The following is a 25,394-nucleotide window of genomic DNA, read 5'->3' on the forward strand; positions in this document are numbered from 1 at the left end:
CTCTCTCTCTCTCTCTCTCTCTCTCTCTCTCTCTCTCTCTCTCTCTCTCTCTCTCTCTTTCTCTCTTTCTCTCTTTCTCTCTTTCTCTCTTTCTCTCTTTCTCTCTCTTTCTCTTTCTCTCTCTTTCTTTCTCTTTCTGTTTCTCTTTCTGTTTCTCTTTCTCTTTCTCTCTCTCTCTCGTTCTAGTGAATCATTTTAGTATACATGAAAAAATATGAGTGTATATTAGTTTCAAATTGAACCTAACCAGACTATCCTGTCAGGTCAATGAGTGTTCCAGGGAGCAGTGTTCCATGGAGCAGTGTTCCAAGGAACGGTGCTCCACACGTGTTTTAAACTTCACATTATGCTATACGGCTCGAGTCATTACGAACCATTTTTATGCATGCATGTATACATGTGTGAGTGTATGTATGTGTATATTGTGTTGGGAATTGCATGGGTGTACCGCGTACGTATATGCGCGTGCGTACGAATATCGATGTCCGGGTGTGTTCCAGGACAGGTATGAAGAAGGCTAGGACAAGTGTGGCCGTCAGTGTAATGTTGCGATTGCGCGTGGCCCGTAAATAAGAGTTCAAAAAATATTTACATAAAAATCGATGAATGAATTTCAAATTTCGATGATAGAGTTCAAAGAGGATAAATTATATAAGAGGCATCTGGCACTATTTCCCTTCCGTTGACTCTCGTGCGCCTTATACAGTAGTATACCTTGGTCTAGTACACACCTACACGTGCAATAAGATCACGGTAAACAGGTGATATCACAATATGCAAAACAACCACTGTGAAAAAGAGTGAAACTTCCAAGAGCTTTCGTGATAATGTCAGAAATTACAAAAGCACTTGAAAATTTCACTTGTTTTTTCCAGTGGTTGTTTTGCGTATACGTGGAGTGTGTTAGTGTGTGAAGGTCGGTGGGGTGGGACCCAAGGGTGGGACCCACCTCATGAAGTAGTGAAGAAAATACAGGTATAGATTGAGTTTGGTGAGAAAGTTTCTCTCTGTATAGAGTTCTGTGTACACACATGATACTATCACAGTGCCAGCTCGGTCTGCACATGTCTCCTCTCTTCAGTGTTATCGGCACAACACTGCTGCATCTCTTCGTGAAGCCGTGTCGTTAGACATGCATGTGTCTCATGCAGTGCAGGTTGCTGTTGTATATCTCATATTGATCACTCATGACTAGTCAGGTGTGAACTTGGCCACCCATGGCACATAGCCCATACTCCCGTTTTCACGAACCTGATTACATTAACTCCATTTATTTTGGCATAGATATGTCATTGTCATGTATACTCTTAAAGTATTACCCTGTTGCAAATCGTAGAGATATTAAATGGTATTCAGTGATTCAGTGCAACCAGTGTGGGCTGGTTTACAGTGACTCAGCTAGTGTGTAAAGCAGTGGTAACCAGTGTGGTTTAGGACGTGGGACGGGCAGGGTGGACCACCTCTCCTCACTCTACATCATGAAGAAAGTGGTTCGTATCGCATTCTATCAGATAATTTGCATTATTAATAATTTTTATAGTTTTCATTCTTAATTAACCGGTGGTGGCGTGGATGGACCCTAGAGGGCGTGTCAAGACTTGTAAATGTCAGGGACATGCATAAAACCCCCTTGTGATGTATAACAGTACAGAAGAGGTAATCCCCCCTCTTGTGATGTATAATAATCAGATGTACCCTGTTTCTCTTTATTCATTTTTACCTTTTCCATCATTAGTTACCGTGTTGAGGAAACGTATATTGATTTTACTTGTATAATGTTCATACAGGTGCTAGAATTGGTGCACAATTACTTATTTGTATTCCTGAGTGTAGGAAACCAAGCGTACAACACATCCTTCATACATGTGAATAAACGGTGCAGGAGGTCTATCGGTCACTGCTAGTTAGGTCCAATACACACCCAACTGTATACACATCCAACCTACATTTCCAGCTACCCAAAGTTCTCTGCCCAGTGACACTACCCGGGAGTATATGGCATATTTAATGTAAGCTTCAGGACTAGACTGATAATTTCCCTGTATTTAGTTATTCTCAGTTAATTTATATCTACAGTGTAACTTAATAGTCTTGAAGGTCGTCTTCGGGTAATTACAGCAGCAGGTAAATCATAAGGTCCAGAATATAAAAAAATGCATTGGTAAAGACGAGAAATAACAAATAGCCTAACTTTTTGTGATGAATGTTAGTTGTCCCATTGTTACGGGTTTCCAGGTTGAAATTTAATTAAAAGTTCGTAAAAACTTGAAAGTTTCTTATAGATTAATTTTTACTGGTGCTACGACGAACATACATTTAAATGGAAAATTCATACATAGTAATGTAAGAGTATTTCTTGTGAATTAGGCGAAATTGGGTATTAGATCTTTAATGGTTAAAATCATAACCATAATATTTAAAGGGGTGGTGGGGTAAGCTGCCACAAAGACCTCGGTCAGATGACCAAAAGCTCCAGCTGCGTGCCATCATACCTCTAAGACTCGCGTCAGGAAACTTATGTTTCCTGACGAATCTTGCCTAACCTAGGCGAAATTATTAGAAATTTTGGTTCGTGTTGGTTGTTATGTTTGCCAGCATGATAGGCTTGGGTTTGAAAATTAGTTGTTGATATGCTTAGTGTTACGAGTGTGTGTATGTGTGTGTGTGTGTGTGTGTGTGTGTGTGTGTGTGTGTGTGTGTATGTATGTATAGAGATAAGGTGGGTATAGGTTTAGGTATGACTTAATTGTTGTATGTGTTTGTGAGTGACGTTTGGCGTGTCACTTGTATGTTAGGTTCGCAACCCAGCTAGTGGACATAAACCCTTGAAGACGGAGAATGGCAGGAAAATTAACGTGAAGCAGACACAACAGCAGAAACAGGAAGAGCAGCAGGATCAACGGCAGCAGCCGGAACAGCAGCAGCAGGACCATGAACAACAGCAAGAGTTGGAGGACCTCCAAATCGAGGATGAGGAGTTTCTGGTCAGCTTTTTTTTTTTTCCCCACCACATGTTTTTGTTCTTCCTGTGCTGAGCCATCACTAGCAGTGCTCACTGGAAGGTCTTACCGCTGCCTCCCCACCACATCGTCCACTCTCACAAACCCTTCCAGCTGCTCAGCCTACTTAATCTTTGCCAGACGGCGGCGGGATGAGAGCAGACGTTGTATCTGGTCGTCAAGACCTTACTAGTAGGCCGACCAACTATAGACTCACGCAGGATATATTCAAATGAGTCTGTCAAGCTAAATCTATGGTCGGGTGACACGCTTGGTGGTCCTATAAAGACCTTCCCTTCAGTACCTCGCTAGTGTTTTGCTTCTTGTTTGCATTCTGTACAAAAGTGAAGTCCTCCGAACTCAGTAAAGCTTCCTCGGCAATGTTCAGTTTTTGGTCTGTGTTTTCTCGTGATTTTCATTATTTCGTGGCTGCACATACACACACACACACACACACACACACACACACACACACACACACACGTGGGTCCGTGGGGTGAAGACGTGGGTAACAAGGCTCCGAGAACCTTGGCGTTGAAAGACGCGTAATATCAGCTAGAAGTAATCAGTGGTAGTGGAACGTCAGTGAACAATACTACGAGTGATAATTAAAGTTATTAGTTAAAGAAAGTGAGAGGAAAGCTGAAATCATAATATTTCAAAGCGCAAACCGCTGGGGGTCTTAGGCGCTGTTGCCACATTGGCAGCGGTAGGCCTGATGAAGTGACGTCACGACAAGTTGTGTGCCATTATACATATGAAGTGAAGTGTATATAATGTGAAGTGTATACTACCATCAGTGAAGAGTGAAGTGAGGAAGCGGAATATATGGTTATAATCATCACGGGTGAAGGATCTCCAAAAATAGGGATTTAAGGCCTACGTACGACTACGTCATCAGCAGCTGGCAACTGTCAACCGCAAGTTTATTCGCCTAGTTGTGGTTTGCATGTTGACGGCCCTGGCTGGCCTTGTATACTGTTTGATACTGGTCACTCACTCCTGCAAGCTATTACCAGAATTAGAATAGAAATAGCATAGACATAGAGAATATAGTGTTGACGAGTGTGAGAAGGTAGGTGGGACAAGCTTTTAAGGGCAACATGGTAAGACGGTGCTAGGGGGTCCCAGGAGGGTTTAGTCAGGTCACAAGAAGTTGCGGCCAGTCATTACACCGCACAAGACTCTCACACACACACACACACACACACACACACACGCACACACGCACACAGGCAGTGTTACTACCGGTAGTTATTAGCAGTAAGAATACTTAGGAAGCTAGGAAGTCCTCTCTCAATGTGAACAAGGAAAATGATAATAACCAGCAACAATTAACACGTAAATCCAGAAAGGGCAATAAGTGGAGAGAGTAGCATAATTGGGAAAGATAAATGAGACTAAATTTGTGCCTACACGACGGACCTCTCAACCCCCCCCCCCTAACCCTCCCTCCCTCACACACAAGCACACACACACAAGGGTAGACACTCACACACACACACATACACACACATACACACATACACACACACACATACATACACACATACGTAAACACACAAACACACACACACACATACACATACACATACACACACACACACACGCACACACACACACACACACACACACACACACACACACACACACACACACACACACACACACACACACACATTCACACACACACACATACACACACACACACACACACACACACACACACACACACACACACACACACACACACACACACACACACACACCCTCCGCCACTTGACACCTTAGCCTTAGCCACCTACCCCTCCCCCAAACCACCTAACCCCTCCCCAAACCGTCTAACCCCCGCCCAACAACCTCCCTCCCTCCAATAACCATCCTCCCCCTCCCCCATAACCATCCATCCCCTCTCTCCCCCAAACCATCTAACTCCCTCCCCCAAACCATCTAACTCCCTCCCCCAACTATCTCTGCCCCTCCAATAACCATCCTCCCCCTCCCCCACAACCATCCATCCCCTCTCCTAACCGTCTATTCCCCTCCCCCTAACCAGGATGAGGACAAGGGGCTCCAAGGACGAATCTGAGAGGGAGGAATGGGAGATAGAGCTCAAAAAAAGGGAGGAAGACTGGGGAAGGAGACTAGATGAGCTGGAAAGGAAGATGGAAGAGAGGTTAGCAGCAGAATGCAGAAGGTGGAAGCAACAGGCCACAGCAGCAGAAATCAAGATAGAGAGATTAGAAGAGGAGCTGAGACATCTGAAACAGCACAGAGACAAAGATATTACAGAAGTAGCATCGGCAATGGCTACATCGAACACAGACAACAGGTCCGAAGGAAGCATGGAAACTAAACTGTATGCAGAGGTCCTGTCAAACCCACATGGGGCCAAAACAAAGACAGGGAGCACTCTAGGACAGAAAGAGAGGTTGGAAGACATTGATGGAACTAGGACATGTGCAAGGACCTTACCAGATACCTGTGGGGGCCAGGAGCAAGTGAGCAGGAAGGATAAACCAAGAAGCATAGGGGCCATAACGAGGGAAGGGACTGAAGGAAGGAACACTCCACGGGAAGGAACTAAAACACATCAGAGGATGCAATGGGAGTCACAGTGGGAGGTGGAAAGGGAGAGATCCGTGTTTGTCTATGGGCTAGACGAAGCTAAAGGGGAAACTTATGATGAAAGAAAGCAGGAGGAGAAAAAAGCGATTGAAGACATCATGAAGGTGATAGGCGAGGGGGACATGACCCAGGTGGCAAATTTTCGGAGAATTGGGTGGTTCACAAAGAAAAGGAATCGGCCTCTCAAAGTAATTTTCAAGGCAGAATCAACCCGAACCATGATCCTGCAGGAGAAAGCACGGCTGAGAGGCAAGCAGGAGTTCCGGAGTGTGTACCTCGACCGAGACAGAACACAGGACGAAAGGAAGACAATGAAAGAGAGAGTTCAAAAACGAAAGGAGAAATGGGAGGAAATGAAAAAGGAGAGCAGAATAACCCAGGATCAAATGGAAGGACAAGCGCACCCCCCAGAAACACCTGCAGAAGGACTCCAGCCACGACACCCCCAAGGCAACTGAACATTCCAAACCAACCATCACACACCGATCCCTCTGTTTCCACCCCCCGCACCACAGTTACAGTATTAGAACAGAAGTTGAAGGTTTGGTACACAAATGCAGATGGATTAACGAATAAACATGAGGAATGGCAAGAAAGAATCAATGAGAAGTCCCCAGACATCATAGCAGTTACAGAAACAAAACTCATGGAGACAATAACAGATGCAATCTTCCCACAAGGATACCAGATCATGAGGAAAGATAGAAGGGGTAGGGGGGGAGGTGGGGTTGCTCTGCTCGTAAAAAACAGATGGAAATTCGAGAAAATGGAAGGAATAGATGAGACAGGAGAAAGAGACTACATAGCAGGTACACTTCAGTCTGGGGAACACAAAGTGGTCATTGCAGTGATGTATAATCCACCACAGAACTGCAGGAGGCCAAGAGAGGAATATGAAGAGAGCAACAGAGCAATGGTGGACACACTTGCTGAGGTGGCAAGAAGAGCTCACTCCAGCAGAGCAAAGTTGCTGGTTATGGGGGATTTCAACCACAGGGAGATTGACTGGGAAAACCTGGAGCCACATGGGGGTCCCGAAACATGGAGAGCCAGGATGTTGGACGTGGTGCTGGAAAACCTCATGCACCAACATGTTAAGGACACTACCAGAGTGAGAGGGGAGGATGAACCAGCAAGATTGGACCTTGTGTTCACCCTGGGCAGCTCAGACATTGAGGATATCAAGTATGAGAGTCCCCTAGGAGCTAGCGACCACGTGGTTCTGTGCTTTGAATACATAGTAGAGCTGCAAGTGGAGAGAATAACAGGAGTAGAATGGGAAAAGCCTGACTATAAAAGAGGGGACTACATAGGGTTGAAGAACTTCATGCGGGAGGTCCAGTGGGACAGAGAACTGGCAGGAAAGCCAGTAAATGAAATGATGGAATATGTAGCAACAAAATGCAAGGAGGCAGTGGAAAGGTTCATTCCCAAGGGCAACAGTAACAACGGGAAGACCAGAACAAGCCCCTGGTTTACCCGACGGTGTAAGGAGGCAAAAACAAAGTGCAATAGAGAATGGAAAAAGTACAGAAGGCAGAGAACACACGAAAATAGGGAGATCAGTCGCAGAGCCAGGAATGAGTACGCACAGGTAAGGAGGGAGGCCCAGCGACAGTATGAAAATGACATAGCATCGAGAATCAAGACTGACCCGAAACTGTTGTATAGCCACATCAGGAGGAAGACAACAGTCAAAGACCAGGTGATCAGATTAAGGACAGAAGGTGGAGAACTCACAAGAAATGATCAGGAGGTATGTGAGGAGCTGAACAGGAGATTTAAGGAAGTTTTTACAGTAGAGACAGGAAGGGCTGTGGGAAGACAGCACAGAAGGGAACATCAAGAGGGAATATACCAACAAGTGTTGGATGACATACGAACAACTGAGGAGGAGGTGAAGAAGCTCTTAAGTGACCTTGACACCTCAAAGGCGATGGGACCGGACAACATCTCCCCATGGGTCCTTAGAGAAGGAGCAGAGATGCTGTGTGTGCCTCTAACCACAATCTTCAACACATCCCTTGAAACTGGGCAACTACCTGAGAAATGGAAGACAGCTAATGTAGTCCCCATATTTAAGAAAGGAAACAGAAACGAGGCACTAAACTACAGACCTGTGTCTCTGACATGTATTGTGTGCAAAGTCATGGAGAAGATTATCAGGAGGAGAGTGGTCGAACACCTGGAAAGGAACAAGATTATAAATGAAAACCAGCATGGGTTCATGGAAGGCAAATCTTGTATCACAAACCTCCTGGAGTTTTATGACAAGGTAACAGAAGTAAGACACGAGAGAGAGGGTTGGGTAGATTGCGTTTTCCTAGACTGCAGGAAGGCCTTTGACACAGTTCCCCACAAGAGATTAGTGCAGAAGCTGGAGGATCAGGCACACATAAAAGGAAGGGCACTGCAATGGATAAGGGAATACCTGACAGGGAGGCAGCAACGAGTCATGGTACGTGAAGAGGTATCACAGTGGGCGCCTGTTACGAGCGGGGTCCCACAGGGGTCAGTTCTAGGACCAGTGCTATTTTTGATATATGTGAACGACATGATGGAAGGAATAGACTCTGAAGTGTCCCTGTTCGCAGATGACGTGAAGTTGATGAGAAGAATTAAATCGGACGAGGATGAGGCAGGACTGCAAAGAGACCTGGAGAGGCTGGACATGTGGTCCAGTAACTGGCTCCTCGAATTCAATCCAGCCAAATGCAAAGTCATGAAGATTGGGGAGGGGCAAAGAAGACCGCAGACAGAATATAGGCTAGGTGGACAAAGACTACAGACCTCACTCAGGGAGAAAGACCTTGGGGTGACCATAACACCGAGTACATCACCGGAGGCACACATCAACCAAATAACCGCTGCAGCATACGGGCGCCTGGCAAACCTGAGAATAGCGTTCCGATACCTCAATAAGGAATCGTTCAAGACACTGTACACTGTGTATGTTAGGCCCATACTGGAGTATGCAGCACCAGTCTGGAACCCACACCTGGTCAAGCACGTCAAGAAGTTAGAGAAAGTACAAAGGTTTGCAACAAGGCTAGTCCCAGAGCTCAAGGGAATGTCGTACGAGGAAAGGTTAAGGGAAATCGGACTGACGACACTGGAGGACAGAAGGGTCAGGGGAGACATGATAACGACATACAAGATACTGCGGGGAATAGACAAGGTGGACAGAGATAGGATGTTCCAGAGAGGGGACACAGGGACAAGGGGTCACAACTGGAAGCTGAAGACTCAGACGAGTCACAGGGACGTTAGGAAGTATTTCTTCAGTCATAGAGTTGTCAGCAAGTGGAATAGCCTAGCAAGTGAAGTAGTGGAGGCAGGAACCATACATAGTTTTAAGAAGAGGTATGACAAAGCTCAGGAAGCAGAGAGAGAGAGGATCCAGTAGCGATCAGTGAAGAGGCGGGGCCAGGAGCTGAGTCTCGACCCCTGCAACCACAATTAGGTGAGTACAATTAGGTGAGTACACACACACACACACACACACACACACACGTGGTAATGCTTTATTTACAGCTAGCAAAGTCAGGGTATTTCTCCAGAATGGTCTGTAATATACCACTGTGGATAAAATACTTTGCCATTTCTTGAACATTTCTGAGTGAGTTGTTTCTAAATTCATTAATTTTATCGCACTCCAGTACATAATGACGCAAGGTGTGACAATAGTCCATCTGGCAAAGTTTACATTTCGTTTGGTCTACATCTGGTGGTGGTGATTTAACCTGCCAAAGATACTTGTAACCCAGCCGGAGCCGGGCGGTAGTGACATCCAAGAGTCTGCTTATTTTGTTGGATGCACCATAGACATGTGGCTCCTCCTGCATGATAGAATGATGATAGATGGACTGACTTGTGTCAATCTCCCTGAGTCTTAAGTCAATAAAATTCATTTGAAGTTCTTTTCGTATTATTGTTCTCAAACTGCTAACTGACAAGCCAAGATTGTAATCTACCCCCTCTTTGAAAGCATACAGCTTAGCCAATTTATCAGTTCTATCATGCATCTGAAGACCAATGTGAGATGGAATCCACAGCATGTGCACTCTGACTCCACTGTCCACAATCTTACCATACCTGTGTCTGGCTTCTGACACAAGCATGCCACAATTTATACTTAATGAGTTGAGAGCATTTATGGATGACAGAGAATCAGTTACAATTAAAGTGTCAACCTTAGATACATGGACGCATTTGAGTGCAAGGAGTATGGCAAACAGTTCTGTCTGAAGGGTAGAGGCCCAGTTATTGATGCGTGCTCCAATTTCTTTAAGAGAGCCATCACTCTGTATGACAACAGCAGCTCTACCAGCTGCACCAGTGGATTGGTGAACGGAACTATCAACGTAAATAATTTGTGAAAGAGTGTTCTGTGTGACTAAATTATCAATACAGCTTAAGGCATCCTGCTTGGCTCCAAGGCGAAGCTATGGTTGTGGTTTAAGAAGTATTTTGGGGGGAAATGGAGGGATGGTAGTTTGGAATGGAGCAATATCCAATGGAGCGGGGAAGTGTCGCTGTTGCCTTACTTGACATACTAGATAATGTAGCTGGTTCATGCGGAGGTCGGTTCCAGTTTTTTCAATCCATCTGCAGGGGTGTTCACCAGTGCTGAGGAAAGTTTGGAGGGCTTCTGTGCAGGGGTTTGAATGGGCTAACCTAAGCATATTGACCCCAATGAGGATATTTCTTTCAGTAACACGGTCTCTGATACTTGGAATATCAAGTTCTTTCCGCATATTTAAAATTTTGGCAGTACGAGGGCATCCCAGGATGATCCTCATTGCTTCGTTCTGCAGTTTTTCCATCCCTCCACGCTTCCAGTCAGACACAAGAGCAAGTAGTGGCGCAGCATAATCTACCAGTGATCTAATATAAGCAAGATACATCATTTTCACAATTTTAACATTAGCACCATACCTGGGATGAAAACCTGCCACAACTCTAAGTGCTCTCAGCCTTTCTTTGTATTGGCGACAAACAATTACTTTCTCACTTGGTTCGTTATTATTATAATAAAAAAGAAGCACTAAGCCACAAGGACTATACAGCGCTGCAGGGCAGGAAGGAAGCGAGGGCATCAGGTGGCAAAAGGGAGATGGATGAGTAATAGGTTACAGATAACAGCGGGGCAGTGGATGGTGAAAGGGTAAAGGGCAGTAAGAGACTGAACTAGAAAGGGCTGAGGGGAGTGCGAAAAGTATCAGAGTTTGTGGAGTAAATCAGTCGTTGTCAAGAAGTCAATGAGAGAGTCAGGATTAAAGGAGGGTCCATCAGCAAGAAGGGAAGGTAAAGAGAGAGTAGTAGAACGAAGACGACGTTGGAGGTAAATTCTGCGTGCTCGTTGATAGAGAGGGCAGTCTAACAGAATGTGGCTAAACGATACTGGAACTTGACACTGCTCACAGAGAGGAACAGGGTGCCTCTCCATGAGATACCCATGAGTAAGACGAGTGTGACCAATGCGAAGGCGGGAGAGAGTGGTCTCCCAACCTCGGCACTGATGACAAGAAGACGGCCAGTAACCTATGCTCGGTTTAATAGAATGAAGTTTGTTACCAAGCAGAGTTGACCAACGTTGTTGCCAACAGGTGCGAAGGTGGGTAGCTATTGCAGCAAAATAGTCCAGAAATGGAACACCTCGATAGGAAATTGGTAGGTCATGTACTGCTGACCGCGCAGCAGTGTCTGCCTGTTCGTTGCCCTGTACATCGACATGACCAGGGGACCCAACAAAAAACAATATCTTTGTTTGGTAGAGATACGGCGTAGCCAAAGTTGGATACGGAGAACTAGGGGATGAGATGTATCAAATTTTCATATAGCCTGTAGAGCACTAAGGGAGTCTGAGACTACTACAAATGATGACACAGGCATAGATGCGATACGAATAAGTGCTGCAAGAATGGCATACAGTTCAGCAGTAAAAATGCTAGCTGAAGATAGTAAATGTCCCCGCACGACGCTGTTCAAAACACTCAACATCTCCTAAAATTTATGTCTACACTCCTCTCTTCTACAAGTGCATAAACATTTAGTTTAACCTATTTTTTGCATCCGACCCTTATTTTAATATGCATAATCCTTGAATTTATACATTTATATTACCGCTTTTCCTGTCGTAACGGATCCTTCACCATTATTGCTACTCCTTCCTTAGCTTTAACTGATACATAAACATGTACTGCGTAACTGACTCACGAAATCGTAATGACACGATTGCAAACATACCATACCACGGGCGGGGATAGAACCCGCGATCAGTCTCAAAACTCCAGACCGTCGCGTTAGCCACTGGACTAGCTAGCAACAATAAGATTAGTCCAACTAGGTATATTTCTACACCATAGGAAGGTTAGCATAGGCACCACTGTGACCACAAATTCAAGTTTTTACAGACGAATCTCCAGCTAGCGTGGCCGTGACGAACTCTAGCTCAAGTCCCCTCAAAGTCGTTAACATGACTTACGAAATCGTGAGTCATGGTATGGTTTGTTTGCAATCGTGTCATTACGATTTCGCGAGTCATGTTAACGGCTTTGAGGGGACTTGAGCTAGAGTTCGTCACGGCCACGCTAGCTGGAGATTCGTCTGTAAAAACTTGAATTTGTGGTCACAGTGGTGCCTATGCTAACCTTCCTATGGTGTAGAAATATACCTAGTTGGACGAATCTTATTGTGGCTAGCTAGTCCAGTGGCTAACGCGACGGTCTGGAGTTTTGAGACTGATCGCGGGTTCTATCCCCGCCCGTGGTATGGTTTCATGTACTGCGTATGTTGCACGCACAAACTGTATATGTATTACATGCACACTGTATATATATTACACACACATACTGTATATATTACACACGTACTATATACAAACATTATCTCGGTCCACAGCAGGATTCGAACTTGCAAACTCGGCATCAGAGCACACAGTACTTAATCCAAAACGCCAGACTCCAGCAGGAATAAGAACTGTGTACTCTGATGCCGAGTTTGCAAAGTTCGAATCCTGCTGGGGGTTGAGATAAAGTTTGTAACTAATTTTACCTGTTGGCGATTGTTAAGCACACGTACTGTATATATTACGTACTGTATGTGTTACACATACTGTATACATACATACTGTATGTGTCAAATACACTTACTGTGTAGATTTAAGTGAATTACAACAACAAAAATTTCCTGTTTTTTAAAATCATTAAAGAATCATTGACTGGAGTTGTAATAGCCTTTTTCTTTTCTTTCCAAAACCTCTCGACCACTATCCTGCCCCTCCTCGTCCTCACTGTTCTCTTCACTCCATCTTGTAAACTATCAATCTTGTAAATCATCCTTCTGTTTTAATTTCTCGCGCACTGAAACCGACATTTTCATCCATGAACCGGATGTGTCTCTCTGTACCTTTCTCCCCCTCCCTCCCTCATCACCCCCCCCCCCCGCATCACCGGAGTGGGGGTACAGGCTCAGCTGGTACCGTGTGAGTGGTGTGGTCGTACCTTCTTCCCTGAGCGACTGGAGGTACACCAGCGAGGTTGTAAACCACCACCTGGACAACCCAAGAAGTCTACCAAGGTCAGTCTCTCTCACCGCCTCCCTCGCCACCACACCTCCCTCGCCACCACACCTCCCTCGCCACCACACCTCCCTCGCCACCACACCTCCCTCGCCACCACACCTCCCTCGCCACCACACCTCCCTCGCCACCACACCTCCCTCGCCACCACACCTCCCTCGCCACCACACCTCCCTCGCCACCACACCTCCCTCGCCACCACACCTCCCTCGCCACCACGCATCTCATCACTACACGTATCATCACTGCGTGTCGTCACATGGCCTTACACGTCATCGCTACACGTGTCATCACGTCATCGCTACACGTGTCATCACGTCATCGCTACACGTGTCATCACGTCATCGCTACACGTGTCATAACCAGCAGACACTGCTAACATAAGTCATGGTTCACAGAATCGTCAGCAGTCACCAGGATCATCACTCAACTCATCTATGAGTCCATCGATTAAGCCAACGCTGGTGTGTTACATCTGTGGCCGTGAGTTTGGCACCATGAGTCTAGCCATCCACGAGCCACAGTGCCTCAGGAAGTGGAAGGCAGAGAACAGCAACCTGCCACAGCACATGCAGCGTCCTGAACCACGCAAGCCAGAGGTTATCTATGATGGTGAGACATTGTGTTGTGCCTTATGTGTTGTGTGGTGCTGGCTTGAAGCCTTGTGTGTTTGGTGCTGGCTGAAGTCTTGTGTATAGTGTGGTACTAGCTGAAGCCTTTTGTGGTGCATGGTGAAGCTTTGTTAGATGGAACCTTGTGTTGTATGGTGCATGGTGAAGCCTTGTGTATTGTGTGGTGTTGGCTGAAGCTTTGTGATGCATGGTGTATTGTGTGGTCTGATTGAAACCTTGTGTGTTGCTGTCTGAAACTTTGTATGGTGTGGAGGTTAATAGCCTTATGTTGTGGTTAAGTCTTTTACTGCGTGGTGGTTAATAGCCGTGCTATTGGTGAACACTGTTGTACAACCACAGTAATGCTGAACTTTGTTGTACTGCCACAGTAATGTTTAACAATGTTTTATAATCGCATTACTGTAGGAGAATATTATACAACCACATTAATGTTGAACATTGTTATATATCCAGACAAATTACTACTGACCAGTGTTGCATATCCACGCATCTCTACTACACTGTTGAATTCCATACACACAGTTATAGTGGACTATTGTTGGTAACGTGTGGTAACGTCTTCGTTGTCCTACACAGATCAAGGTAACATCAACCGTGAAGCGATGGCAGAGGCAGCGTGGCAGACACACCTTGAGCAGCTGGTCAAGTGTGAGAAGTGTGGACGAACCTTCTACCCCGACCGTCTCATCGTGCACCAGAAGGTCTGCCGCAAGGAGACCTGAGTTTCGCCCTAGTTATACCTACCTACCCCCCCCCCTCTCTCTCTCTCTCTCTCTCAAGGATGTCTGAGAAAGACTTGGATCTTGATCCTTCCACATACTTCCTCCTCAATCCTGTCTCCTTCATAAAGGCAGGTCCGTAAAAAAGAATTTAAGATCTTGGTTCACCCGCCCATCTTCTAGTACATCTACCTTCCTTCACAAGGACATGTCTAAGAAAAACATAAGAATCTCGATTTTCCTCTTTCATCTTCCACTCATCCAAACTTCTCCCAGGAAGCTCTCCGTGCCAGGTACCACAGCTACAGATGCGGTCTCTCACCAGTAACGTAATTTGTCCCCAGAATCATCATCGCCACGATTGTTTACGACTCAACATGCATCACATTAATCTGCCCAGAAATATGTTGGAAGACTACCTAAACTTCTTATTATTTTCCCCTCATATTCTTGTACAAGACGATTAAAAGGCGGTTGGTAATCATCAACTTGTAAATATTTTTGAGAGGTCAGTATTAAGCACACGCCCTCACAAACTTCCTACGGGGACTCGCAACTAACATTAGAGATAAGTCTTTAGGCAATGTTTCTGCTCCTCTAGAAAGTTTTTTAAGACAACTGAGAAGACTAAATGGGGGATGGGGGGGGAAGGGAAAAGGAGGAAGGGGTAAAGGAAGAGTAAGTCAGAAGAGTCGAAGTACAGGACAACCGGAGGTCAGGTCAAGAGTGTTCTTGTATGGCAGGGAACGTTGTCTCAAGGTTCTTCTCCATGTTTTGGGGGTTGCTACTGGCTCAATCACGGTATTGTGACTATTATTCTCCACACAAGATGTTCGTCAGTGTAACATATTGGCAGCTTCAGTCTGAATAATACTGTGACCTTAAACCTTAGTGTCATGCCAGACAGAGGTTGACCTTCAGGCAAGGCTGGATGAGGTGCTGAGACAATTAACTTAAATCTTAAGGGGCACGTCAGTTCCCTTGTTTTCTAACATGCTATTTTCCCCCTATAATCTACCTTGTCCATAATTACTATGCGTTTGTTTTCCTTTCGTAAGGTGAAGTCTAGAATTTTTCCTTAATTCTTGGTATAATTTAACAAATCTTTGAGGACAGTTGTGTTGCAGAGGTCTGAGCTGTGCCCAGACCTCTGCAACACAGTTGTCCTCAAAGATTTGTTAATACCCTTCAGAGGGCAAGGCAGACCAAAATGCGAATTTGAAAGTGATTTCGTATGAGGGGATAGAGCCGCTCGATGTAAGGTCAATGAGGCCATATAAATGGAGTTGTAAAAGTTGTGTTGAGCAACTGCAGACATGCTTAGCCCGAGTAAACTCGGTCCTGCCCGTTAAGGGTGTAACAATTTAAAATGTTGCAAGGTTGCAACTGTTAAAAAAAATATATATTTTAAATTTATTATACAAGTAGACAATATAAAAAACATAAATGGAACTTCTCTCTGAACAATTTGTAAGCATTAAAAAAATAGAAATAGGAACTACTTATTAACAATGACACATTGCAATGGGATAAAACTTACAAATGACATATTCCTGAGTTCCCTGAGAAATAACAATAATTTTACATCACTAATTTCTGCAATGAAACTTTATGAAACAATTTCTATCCTTCTTGATGCATAGATTTACTTTGCATGTGGCACAGGAAAATGAGGATATGACATGATTATTCTTTTTGCTGCAATACTTGCATGTAAGCAACTATCTTCTTGTTCAATTTCTGCTTTTTGGTTGGTGGCACAGCTTCCTCCTCATCTGTGACACCTCTGCATCTTGTGTCAAGTATTCATCACCACTGTCCACCAATTCCAGGTCATCTAGGTCTTGATCCGAGTCATATTTGTCCCAAACACAGACAAATTTTGACTTATCGTTGGAGGACTCGCCATAGAACAATTTCTGATTGATCTGGAAGGACAATAAAAACTTTCTGTACACACCCAGATCATTACTGAATTCATATATACACTACCAAATTTTATGTAAATATTTATCTACTGAAACTTGAAAACATCACCTAAATGGGCAGGGCCGAGTGTACTTGGTCCTCTTTTGTTGCCCTTTTTTTCATTTGCATGGTGCAATCTTATTATGCTTCACAACGCCTTTATATATATATCAAAATATAGCTAAACTATTCATTTATGCACTAGACACACAAATAGGTACTTACCAACATTGTAGAGGGTGAAATGCAAGATTATATGAGGAGCACTCGACGAAAAACACGAGTCTGGGCGACGCCAAGCTAGAAGTGTTTGCATTTTGCTCTCTCGACCAATGGGAAGCAAGGAGACGCCATCTCCTTTAGCTGGAGCGACTCAGAGAAGGCTTGTGATTGGTCAGAAATAGAGAATGGGAACCCAGATGCACTGGGGAGTAGGAGGACACTTGCAAAAACCACGCTCTCAGGCCCGACTAAACTCAGGCCTGCCCTCTAAAGGGTTTTAAGTTATACCATGAATTAAGGAAAGATTCTAGACTTTACCTTACGAAAGCAAAGCAAACGCAATAGTAATTATGGATAAGGTACCTGGAGGTTATTAGATTATAGGGGAAAAACACGATATTAACAGACAGGCAAACTCGCGCACCTCTTAAGGAGCTTAGCTAGTAGCTTCAGGGAACAATGGTGTAATGCTAGACGGAAGCAGACCTCCAGATATGACCGTCTGGGGGTGGGAAACCATTTAACTTTTGTCTAAGAAGCAACGTTATCAACAGTGATGGTTGAATGGCGTGTTATCCACAGCTGTGTAGATTCGCACAATTATGTCGAACCAGTGTTTATTCAGATAACGTTTTGCTTTAAGATGAGCTTATTCAAGATGAGAAATTGACAAAATATAGTTACATCGAAGGATACACAAATTACCCGCACGTAGAAGCCTGAAACTTGCGTTTCAGTATGACTTTATTTACGACTTTGTGCCCAGGCAAGGGATTAAGTCACAGATGAACGTTTAGTGGGAGGGTAAGTGTACATATAATAGAGAGCCTGACGTGATGTTTTTAAACTTGAGGGAAAAGCTCTAATTAGAAACGTTCTCCAAATAAATGCTCTTTCTACAAGTGATTCTGACAACAAAATAAGCAGTACTAATAAATTAGGTAAACCCAAAAAGTTCGGCACCAGGACATAACTTGATAAATTAGCAAATGTTTACATAATGTTCCGAATAACTGACGAAGCTCCCAGCGAGCTCATGAGACCGGTACTACTTGACACATCTGTGTTATACCATCTTTGACCTGCCTGTGACCTGAGAGAGACGCACCTGGCTCCCATGCGTTCAACATTGTGCTCACGTCTCGTTTTGTATGCTTTAGTACGATTATACAGATTCCAAAAATGTTTACTGTGTGTAAATAAAGAGTATTTTAATGCCGTATTATTTTATTTCAAGTTTCCCATATTCTGGAAGGTAAAGTTATGAAATAATAGGTAAATGGAAAAAGTTTAAAATGTTTACTTTGTATCAATGAGTATTTGGTGAGACGCCATTATGAAAGTAATGTGGCATGTATATGTGAACATCAATGTATGGAACTCCTAATGTATATCATAAAATGTGTTTTCTCGTATATATACACCCAGAGATGTTTGTAGCGTCCACCGAGAGATGTATATCTTTATTGTGTATGTACCGATAGATGTGCAGCCTTAGTGTAGATACGAGAGGTGTGCCTCTGTATATACACAGAAGAGGGGTGTGTAGTTTGTTTTTTATAGTCTGTCCGTACACTGAAGGACCACAGCTGTGTTCATGTTTTCAATGTTTTATCTATGGTGTAATGTTGAATGTTGTGAATGTAGCACTTGGTACCTGTTCTGCAGCTTGTCACTCTGGAGACCACCTGACACTGCAACACGGTGGTGGTGGTGTGGTTTGTGCCAAGGAAGGGTTGTCACTCTCCCCAAAGGGTGTTTGACCCTTGTGGGCTTTCTGCTTGATTTAATAATAAAAATAATCAACCATAAAAAAATAATGCACAGGGTATTTTCCCGACTGAGAACCCAGTATTTTGATCTCGACAAGGTGAGGATATTCCGCAGTTTTCCGACAGACTGAGGGGACTTTGGATATGGATTACAGGTTGTAAACAGATTCTAAATAGTTTTGCTTCTTTGTAATTATGATTTGCGTAATACAAGGCTTAACTGATGATGACAGTAGCAAGTAGATAATTATCTAAGCTTGTTAATGTTATAAACCGGAATACGTTTAAAGCCCTGAATACCAGACTTTTTTTTTTTTTTAAATCGTGAAGAACTGTCAAGTGTTCAATGTACAAAACAAAAATGGCGTTCTAAATTGGTACCGTTTTCATATTGTCAACGACATTTTAACCTGAAGTTTTTTTTTTACTGCATACTATTGTTCAGTTTAATACTGTGATGTCCACCTTTTGCTTTTCCTATGAAGAAATATTACTTCTTTCGCAGCTATACGTTTTGTTGTGTGGGTTCTTAGGGAGATTCTGGGAGAAGTAATACACTCGTTGGATGTCTTGGTAGCGTATAATATGGCGAGCTGTATAGCCCTTGTGGCTTAGCGCTTCTTTTTGATTATTATAATAATAATATGCCAGCCCTTGCCCAGTCTGTAGGTCTACGGGAACTCAGGGCAGACGCCCGAGGTAGGCGTTGCAAATGAGCAGGACTCGTGACGTCATAGCTAGCCAGGAAGCATCTCCATAGTAACGGTTTAACAGTATACTACACAGTAGTACTACTGACATTGTGAGAGAAGGAAAGAACAACCACACGGAAAAAGGAACCCCATATTCGGGCTTCTGTACGTAAAAACAATGAAATATTAGAGCGGAGACACAGGGACTGAGGCAGAGTATATATCATGATAAACTTGGCTTCACGAGTGATAAAGGTGACACCGTGAAGATGCATGTGTCCTGGGTTCAGATAGTGACAGGTCCATCACTACCTCGCCCACCATTAGTCGCCAGAGGTCATGCGGGGTCACATTTACCTACATAAGGGTCAGCGACTCATGTCTGAGTGATCATCTGTATCAACCTTCCTCTAGTGTACATACGTCAAGTGCTGTCTAGCAAACTATCTAGTTTCTAACGATTCCTAGAAAAGCAGTGACGGCGCCAGAGAAGGAAGACTGGAGAGGCCTTAGTCTCACTCAAATATAATGCATCTTTAAAACGAGTCCTCCCGTACACCCTCTAATTCTCGAGATAGACTTCACCACCAGGAACCTCCTTCACTGACCCCTAGACTGAGGATTCACCGCTAGGAGCCTTCACTGACCCCTAGACTGAGGATTCACCGCTAGGAGCCTTCACTGGCCCCTAGACTGAGTTTTCACTACCAGGGACCACCTTCACTAACCCCTAGACTGAGGCTTCACCAGAAATCTCACTGATCCTAGAGTGAGGCTTCACCTCAGGAATCTCCCTCACTGACCCCCTAGAGTGAGGCTTCACCAACAGAAACTTCTTGTGGGGGATTTTAGTGTAGTATAAGAATGAATACAGTATTAAAAGACCACTGTTGGTCTTGAGGTACTCATCTTTACGTGATTCTGGGGTCTCCTACGATACCGGCTATGTTATTTCCCACTGGGATGTAATAGAGCGGATTACTATAATTAACACACCCTCGTGACATATTCCTGTATGTCAAGGGTGTACTAGGCGAGGCTTACCTGTGTTTGGGCGATGGCCCGCCTATAACTGCTTCGATGGTTAACTACTCCCCGAGCACCTAACCCTATCCACTGCAGTGTTTCATTAGGCTGATGTTGGGGGAATAGAACTTACCTGGCTCATAGCGGGAGCCCTTTGATGTTACCACGTCAGTGAAGCCCGTATTGATGGCCTCATTGAAGCCTGGTGGCAAAAGCTCTCGCTTCACACGGTGAGTGTCCGGGTTCGATTCCCGGCGAAGGGGTGGAAACATTGGACTTGTTTTCTTAAACCGGTTGTCTATGTTCACCCATCAGTAAAATGGGTACCTGGGTGTTAGTCGACTAGTGTGGGTCGCATCCTGGGACAAAACTGACCTAATTTGCCCGAAATGCCCAGCATAAGGGACTTTCTATATAGTAATATGTCAGATGTCAGCTAGGCCTATATACCTTGTACATGTACTTGTAGTAAATAAAGATTATTATTATAGGACGTTGGACGTCTTCTCATCTTTCGTCACTTTGGCCACATTAAACGTCACTTGACTTAACCATCACTTATCTACAAGTTCAACTTGTGAACTATACCTGTGGATGTCACATAGCCCTCAGCGTTCCATCCAGCCCTTTTCTCCCCTCACCTCTGCCCCGCAGCGCTGCATGACCCTTGTTGATATAGCGCTTTCTTTGATTATAATAACCTGTGGATGTCAACAGTACGGAGAATTACTGGTGATACCTTGTTTAGCAGAGATAACTATTGGTTAGCACTTCAACACTGTATCTTTGCTTCAGTTCTCCTTAATATTCTTTCGAGTACGGATACGTGACACTGAGAATACACAGTTTGACCACGAATTTACATTTCTACATTGTGTAACCGCCAGTATGTTCTGCTGCAGTTGATTCACACAATCGCAAATCCATGATTATTCACAGCAGGAAAAGTTTCTGGCACTCGTGCGCATAGGAGAGCTGCATATTTTCAGTATTTCTTCCACAGTTCTTCCTGAAGACTGTTCAAACACGACTTGAGTTTCAAGAAGTGCACACGCATGTGGCCACAAATATTTCTGCGTTTCAACATGGTGTGGCCTCGCTGGTAACACTTGATCACTCGCTATATCATCACTGGTCGATTTCATTCATCACAATCACATTGTCCTTTGAGCATCAACACCACTATATATATTATATATTATATATATAAATAATATATATATATATATATATATATATATATATATATATACACACACACACAAACACACACACATGTATATATATAATTTTTTTTTTCTGGCATGTTGTCTGTGGGCATCGGTGCCAGCTCTGATGATTTAGCCGAGACAAAGTGCAGATTCCTTGACTCCAAGGTGCTGGTTATTGAATATAATGCCACTATGTTATCAGGCTAGAATTGTATTACTGCATTTTTTAAATGAACTTAGGAATAGAGGCTTCCTTAAGCAAACATGTGAATATATTGTAGGTTCTCTTGCGGGAGAGGAGAGTCGACTGAACACATGCCAGGATCAGATGAACATTTTATATACTCTTGATCTAGATCCAGTTTAGTTGGTCTAAATCCGTATGGTAAGGAACACATGGTAAGATATATGGATATTCTGGTATGGCTTTATGAAGCTTTATTGCAAGACATAAGATCTTCCTTCATCTCTGCTAATGGAAGGGACGGGTCATGACCCCCTTAATCCACACCTGCACTGCCAGTGTCGGAGCATAGAAAGAGGGGGCTTAACCCCCTTGATGGAGAAAAAATTGTCCACACCTTTCACCGACCCTAGAGTGAGGCTTCACTCCAGGAACCTCCCTCACTGACCCCTAGACTGAGGCTTCACCAGAAACTTCTCGGGCCTTGGAGTGAAGCTTCACTCCAGGAACTTCCTTCACTGACCCATAAATTGAGGCTTCACTCCAGAAACCTCCGTCACTGACCCATAAATTGAGGCTTCATCACCAGGAGAACAGTCACAACATACAAAATACTCCGTACATGGACACACAAGTTGAACTCCCATATGATTGGCAGATGGTAGGAAGTAATTGTTCACTAACTGATTATTTAGACAAGTGGTGTAACTAGTGGACGGAGCAGTAGAGGCAAGAACCACTGGTTAACATGACGGAGATAGATCAAGTTAGCCAACAGAAAGGTGAACCCGTTAGGTGTGCCTGGGAGGTGGGACTAAGAGGGAGGAAGATCAGGTCCCGGGTTTATTACTTCCCCATGATTATAATAAATCAAGACTCCTTCAGGCCATCACACGTGAATACAGGCAAGTAAAAAACCTTCACCAAAGTTGTCTTCTAAAATCGGCCTTTTTGATATTTACATTTATCTCCAGAAAAAACATTTGACAATTCAGTGAGGCTTGCATCGCCTTATCAAATTTACTCTTCAGGAGACTACAGTTTTAAGCTTGTAAAATGAGCTTCGAAAACCGGTAATGAAGTCTAAAATTTTAATAAGCCAAAATTTATTTTTTGTTAGTACAGTATACTTGGAAAATATTTTTTTTTTCATTATTGAACTGATATGCTTCTGTAATGGGATGATAATGTCTTCCCTGCGTAAGGGAGAACATAATAGCGATTATAATACCTCTAGTAATCCTAGAGTGGGTTTCGGGGCTCAACACGCCCTCGGCCCGGTCCGTGACCAGGCCTCGTGGTGGATCAGGGGCTAGTCAACCAGGCTGTTACTTCTGGCCGCATGTAAACCGACTTAAAAGCCACAGCCCGGCTGGTCAGGTACTAACCTTAGGTGCCTGTCCAGCTTCTTGAAGACAACCAGGGGTCTATTGATAATTCCCCTTATGTGTGCTGGGAGGCAATTGAACGGTCTTTGGCCCCTGATACTGTGTTGTCTCTTAGCGTACTCGTGGCGCCCCTACTCGTCATTGGGGGGCGTATGTTGCATCTCCTGCCGAGTCTTATGCTTTCATAGGGAGTGATTTTCATGGGCAGATCTGGGACCAGTCCCTCTTTCTTGCTGCATTCCAAGGAGTACAAATCAAGGGACTTCAACCGTTCCCAGTAATTTGGGTGTTTTATCGTGCTTATGTGTGCCGTGAAAGTTCTCTGTACATTCTCAAGGTCTGCAATTTCTCCTGCCTTGAAAGGGGGGCCATTAGTGCACAGCAATATTCCAGCCTAGATTCTTGTGAATTGTCCGGTTTACCAGCGAGCTCGCAGAATTTACCTCCATCCACGCTGCCGCCCTATCACTTTTACCTTGTACTATTTCCTTCTTGTAGACGCTCCTGCCTTTGGCTTCCGATCACTTTTTGACGTTTTTGTCAGCAACTGCTATACTATACGAACTTTGACACATAGCCCTTAGCGTCCCTTCCAGCCCTTTTCTCCCCTCACCCCTGATCCCCCTCTGCACCTAGCTGTTTATAGCCCCGGCACTATTTTCTGCCCCAGTGCGCATGACCCTTGTCGGTTTAGCGCTTTAATTATAATCCAGCTTAGAAGCGATTTGAGGAGAATCATCATGGGCTTGGCATCTCTAGTTTTGAAGGTTCTTTCTATCCATCCTATCATTTTCTTAGATGTGTTAGATACATTGTTGTGATCTTTGAAAATGAGATTCTCTGACATTACCACCCCCACAGGTCCTTCACATTAGTCTTTCACTCTATTGTATGGTTAGAATTTGTTTTATACTCCAATAAAGTTTTAATTTCCTAGAGTTTTCCATAGAGGAGTAATTGAAATTTGTCTTCATTGAACTTCATATTGTTTTCTGCCGCCCATTTAAAGATTTCGCTGATGTCTGCTTGGAGATTTGCAGTGTCTTCGATGGATGACACACTCGTGCAAATTCGGTTGCCAACCGCAAAGGACACTGTGCTTATTAAAGAAACAATACCAGCAATCACTACGCAATCCCAGAAAGATAATCCCCGTATCACAACCCCGGCCCTGTGTACCTCAACCCAGGTAAGAAGCGAAGGAATTACATCTCCTTTGTCCAGAATTTTTAGGTGCACGCGCTCAAGAAACCTTGAACTTATTGCTCAACACTCTGAAAAGGCTCAGGAATTTTAGACCAATTCCTAAACAATACAAACAAACTTTCAGATCAACGCCCTCAAAAGACTCGGGCGCTAGAGCCAAGTCCAACACTATCGATGTATGTTAATAATGGTACTTGCACACAATTCAGGACACTTATTAAAAGAAAGGTTTTACCACGAGTGTGTTCTTCATTCCTAATACTGAGTAAACGAAGAAGAAAGTAAGCTATGAGACAAGTAACCAGTATGGTGTGAGAGGTGGGGCAGGTTACAATAAGTGGGTATGGAACAGAAAATGCTTATTTATTTCAGGAACTTGGAGACAAGTGGTATAAAATAACGACGCGATGGATACACACAAATGCAGTATAATGCTATCCTTTATTGACAACGTTTCGCCCGCACAATGGGCTTCAAGTCACAAATAGATCTACCTGGGAGAGAGGTTGTACTTGTAGTGACATGAAAAGTCAGGTGAGGTATGTCGAAGCTGACTTCTTGTGTAGAAAAACAGGTTAAACAAATATGCTTGATGAGAGATTGAATTCGCGAGGGACGTGCCTAGCTTGGGCCAGGAGGCCTGCTGCAGTATTCCTTCATATGGACAGCAATCAAGAAATTTTCTAGCAAGAGATTCAGCTCTGTTGTGACTATTTTACAATGTTCACTAATCAGCGCATCAAACGTTCCGGGCTATTTGTGTATCATCTCATTTCTTGTGGGATTGTTTTCGGTGATTATTGTGGGCAATTCTCGTATTTTTTTTTAGGGGGGGGGTAAAATATTTAAGGTTTTTCTACACTGCTGTGAAGGTCCCATTCAGGCGGTTTAGTGCGTTTTCTAAGTAGGGCTTAGAATTGATACCTTGTGGTATCGTAGTATTAATTTAGGTGCCTTGTGAAAGACTGGCTTGTATGAAAACTTGGGAGGGTCTCAGCCAATTGAGTGTCCTTCCTCTTATTCCTTGGCTTGAGTTTTTTTAGACTGATAAGCGAGATACACTCAGAAGTCCCCCTTTGTAGTCGACAAAGTTTTTACCGTTTCACTTTGGAAATGGTAATGAGAAAGATGGTGGCTCGAATTTGGGGAATTTTCTGATTAGTGG

General features: G+C 44.0%; 2 protein-coding genes and 1 long non-coding RNA gene across 9 annotated transcripts in view; 2 read left to right on the top strand and 1 right to left on the bottom strand.

The window, feature by feature from the left end:
- LOC128689458 (A disintegrin and metalloproteinase with thrombospondin motifs 16-like) overlaps positions 1–25,394 on the top strand; it is a 282,538-nt gene that overhangs the window by 227,093 nt on the left and 30,051 nt on the right. The gene's annotated exons all lie outside the window — the stretch shown is intronic.
- Positions 1–25,394, bottom strand: part of LOC138852882 (uncharacterized) — a 223,734-nt gene that overhangs the window by 183,582 nt on the left and 14,758 nt on the right. The gene's annotated exons all lie outside the window — the stretch shown is intronic.
- LOC128705532 (zinc finger protein 475-like) lies at positions 1,043–17,968 on the top strand. The gene is made up of 4 exons (XM_070086362.1): positions 1,043–1,490; positions 13,098–13,208; positions 13,608–13,821; positions 14,418–17,968. Exons 1-4 carry the CDS (start codon positions 1,479–1,481, stop codon positions 14,561–14,563), a joined length of 483 nt encoding a protein of 160 aa, XP_069942463.1. The 5' UTR covers positions 1,043–1,478; the 3' UTR covers positions 14,564–17,968.

Source organism: Cherax quadricarinatus, chromosome 18 (assembly GCF_038502225.1).
Source record: "Cherax quadricarinatus isolate ZL_2023a chromosome 18, ASM3850222v1, whole genome shotgun sequence".
NCBI classification, from domain to species: domain Eukaryota; kingdom Metazoa; phylum Arthropoda; class Malacostraca; order Decapoda; family Parastacidae; genus Cherax; species Cherax quadricarinatus.

Excerpts from the sequence above, each read along its gene's own strand:
- LOC128705532 (XM_070086362.1), top strand. Across the intron at positions 13,209-13,607 it reads AACCCAAGAAGTCTACCAAG|AATCGTCAGCAGTCACCAGG; the intron begins GTCAGTCTCTCT and ends CATGGTTCACAG. Across the intron at positions 13,822-14,417 it reads GCCAGAGGTTATCTATGATG|ATCAAGGTAACATCAACCGT; the intron begins GTGAGACATTGT and ends TGTCCTACACAG.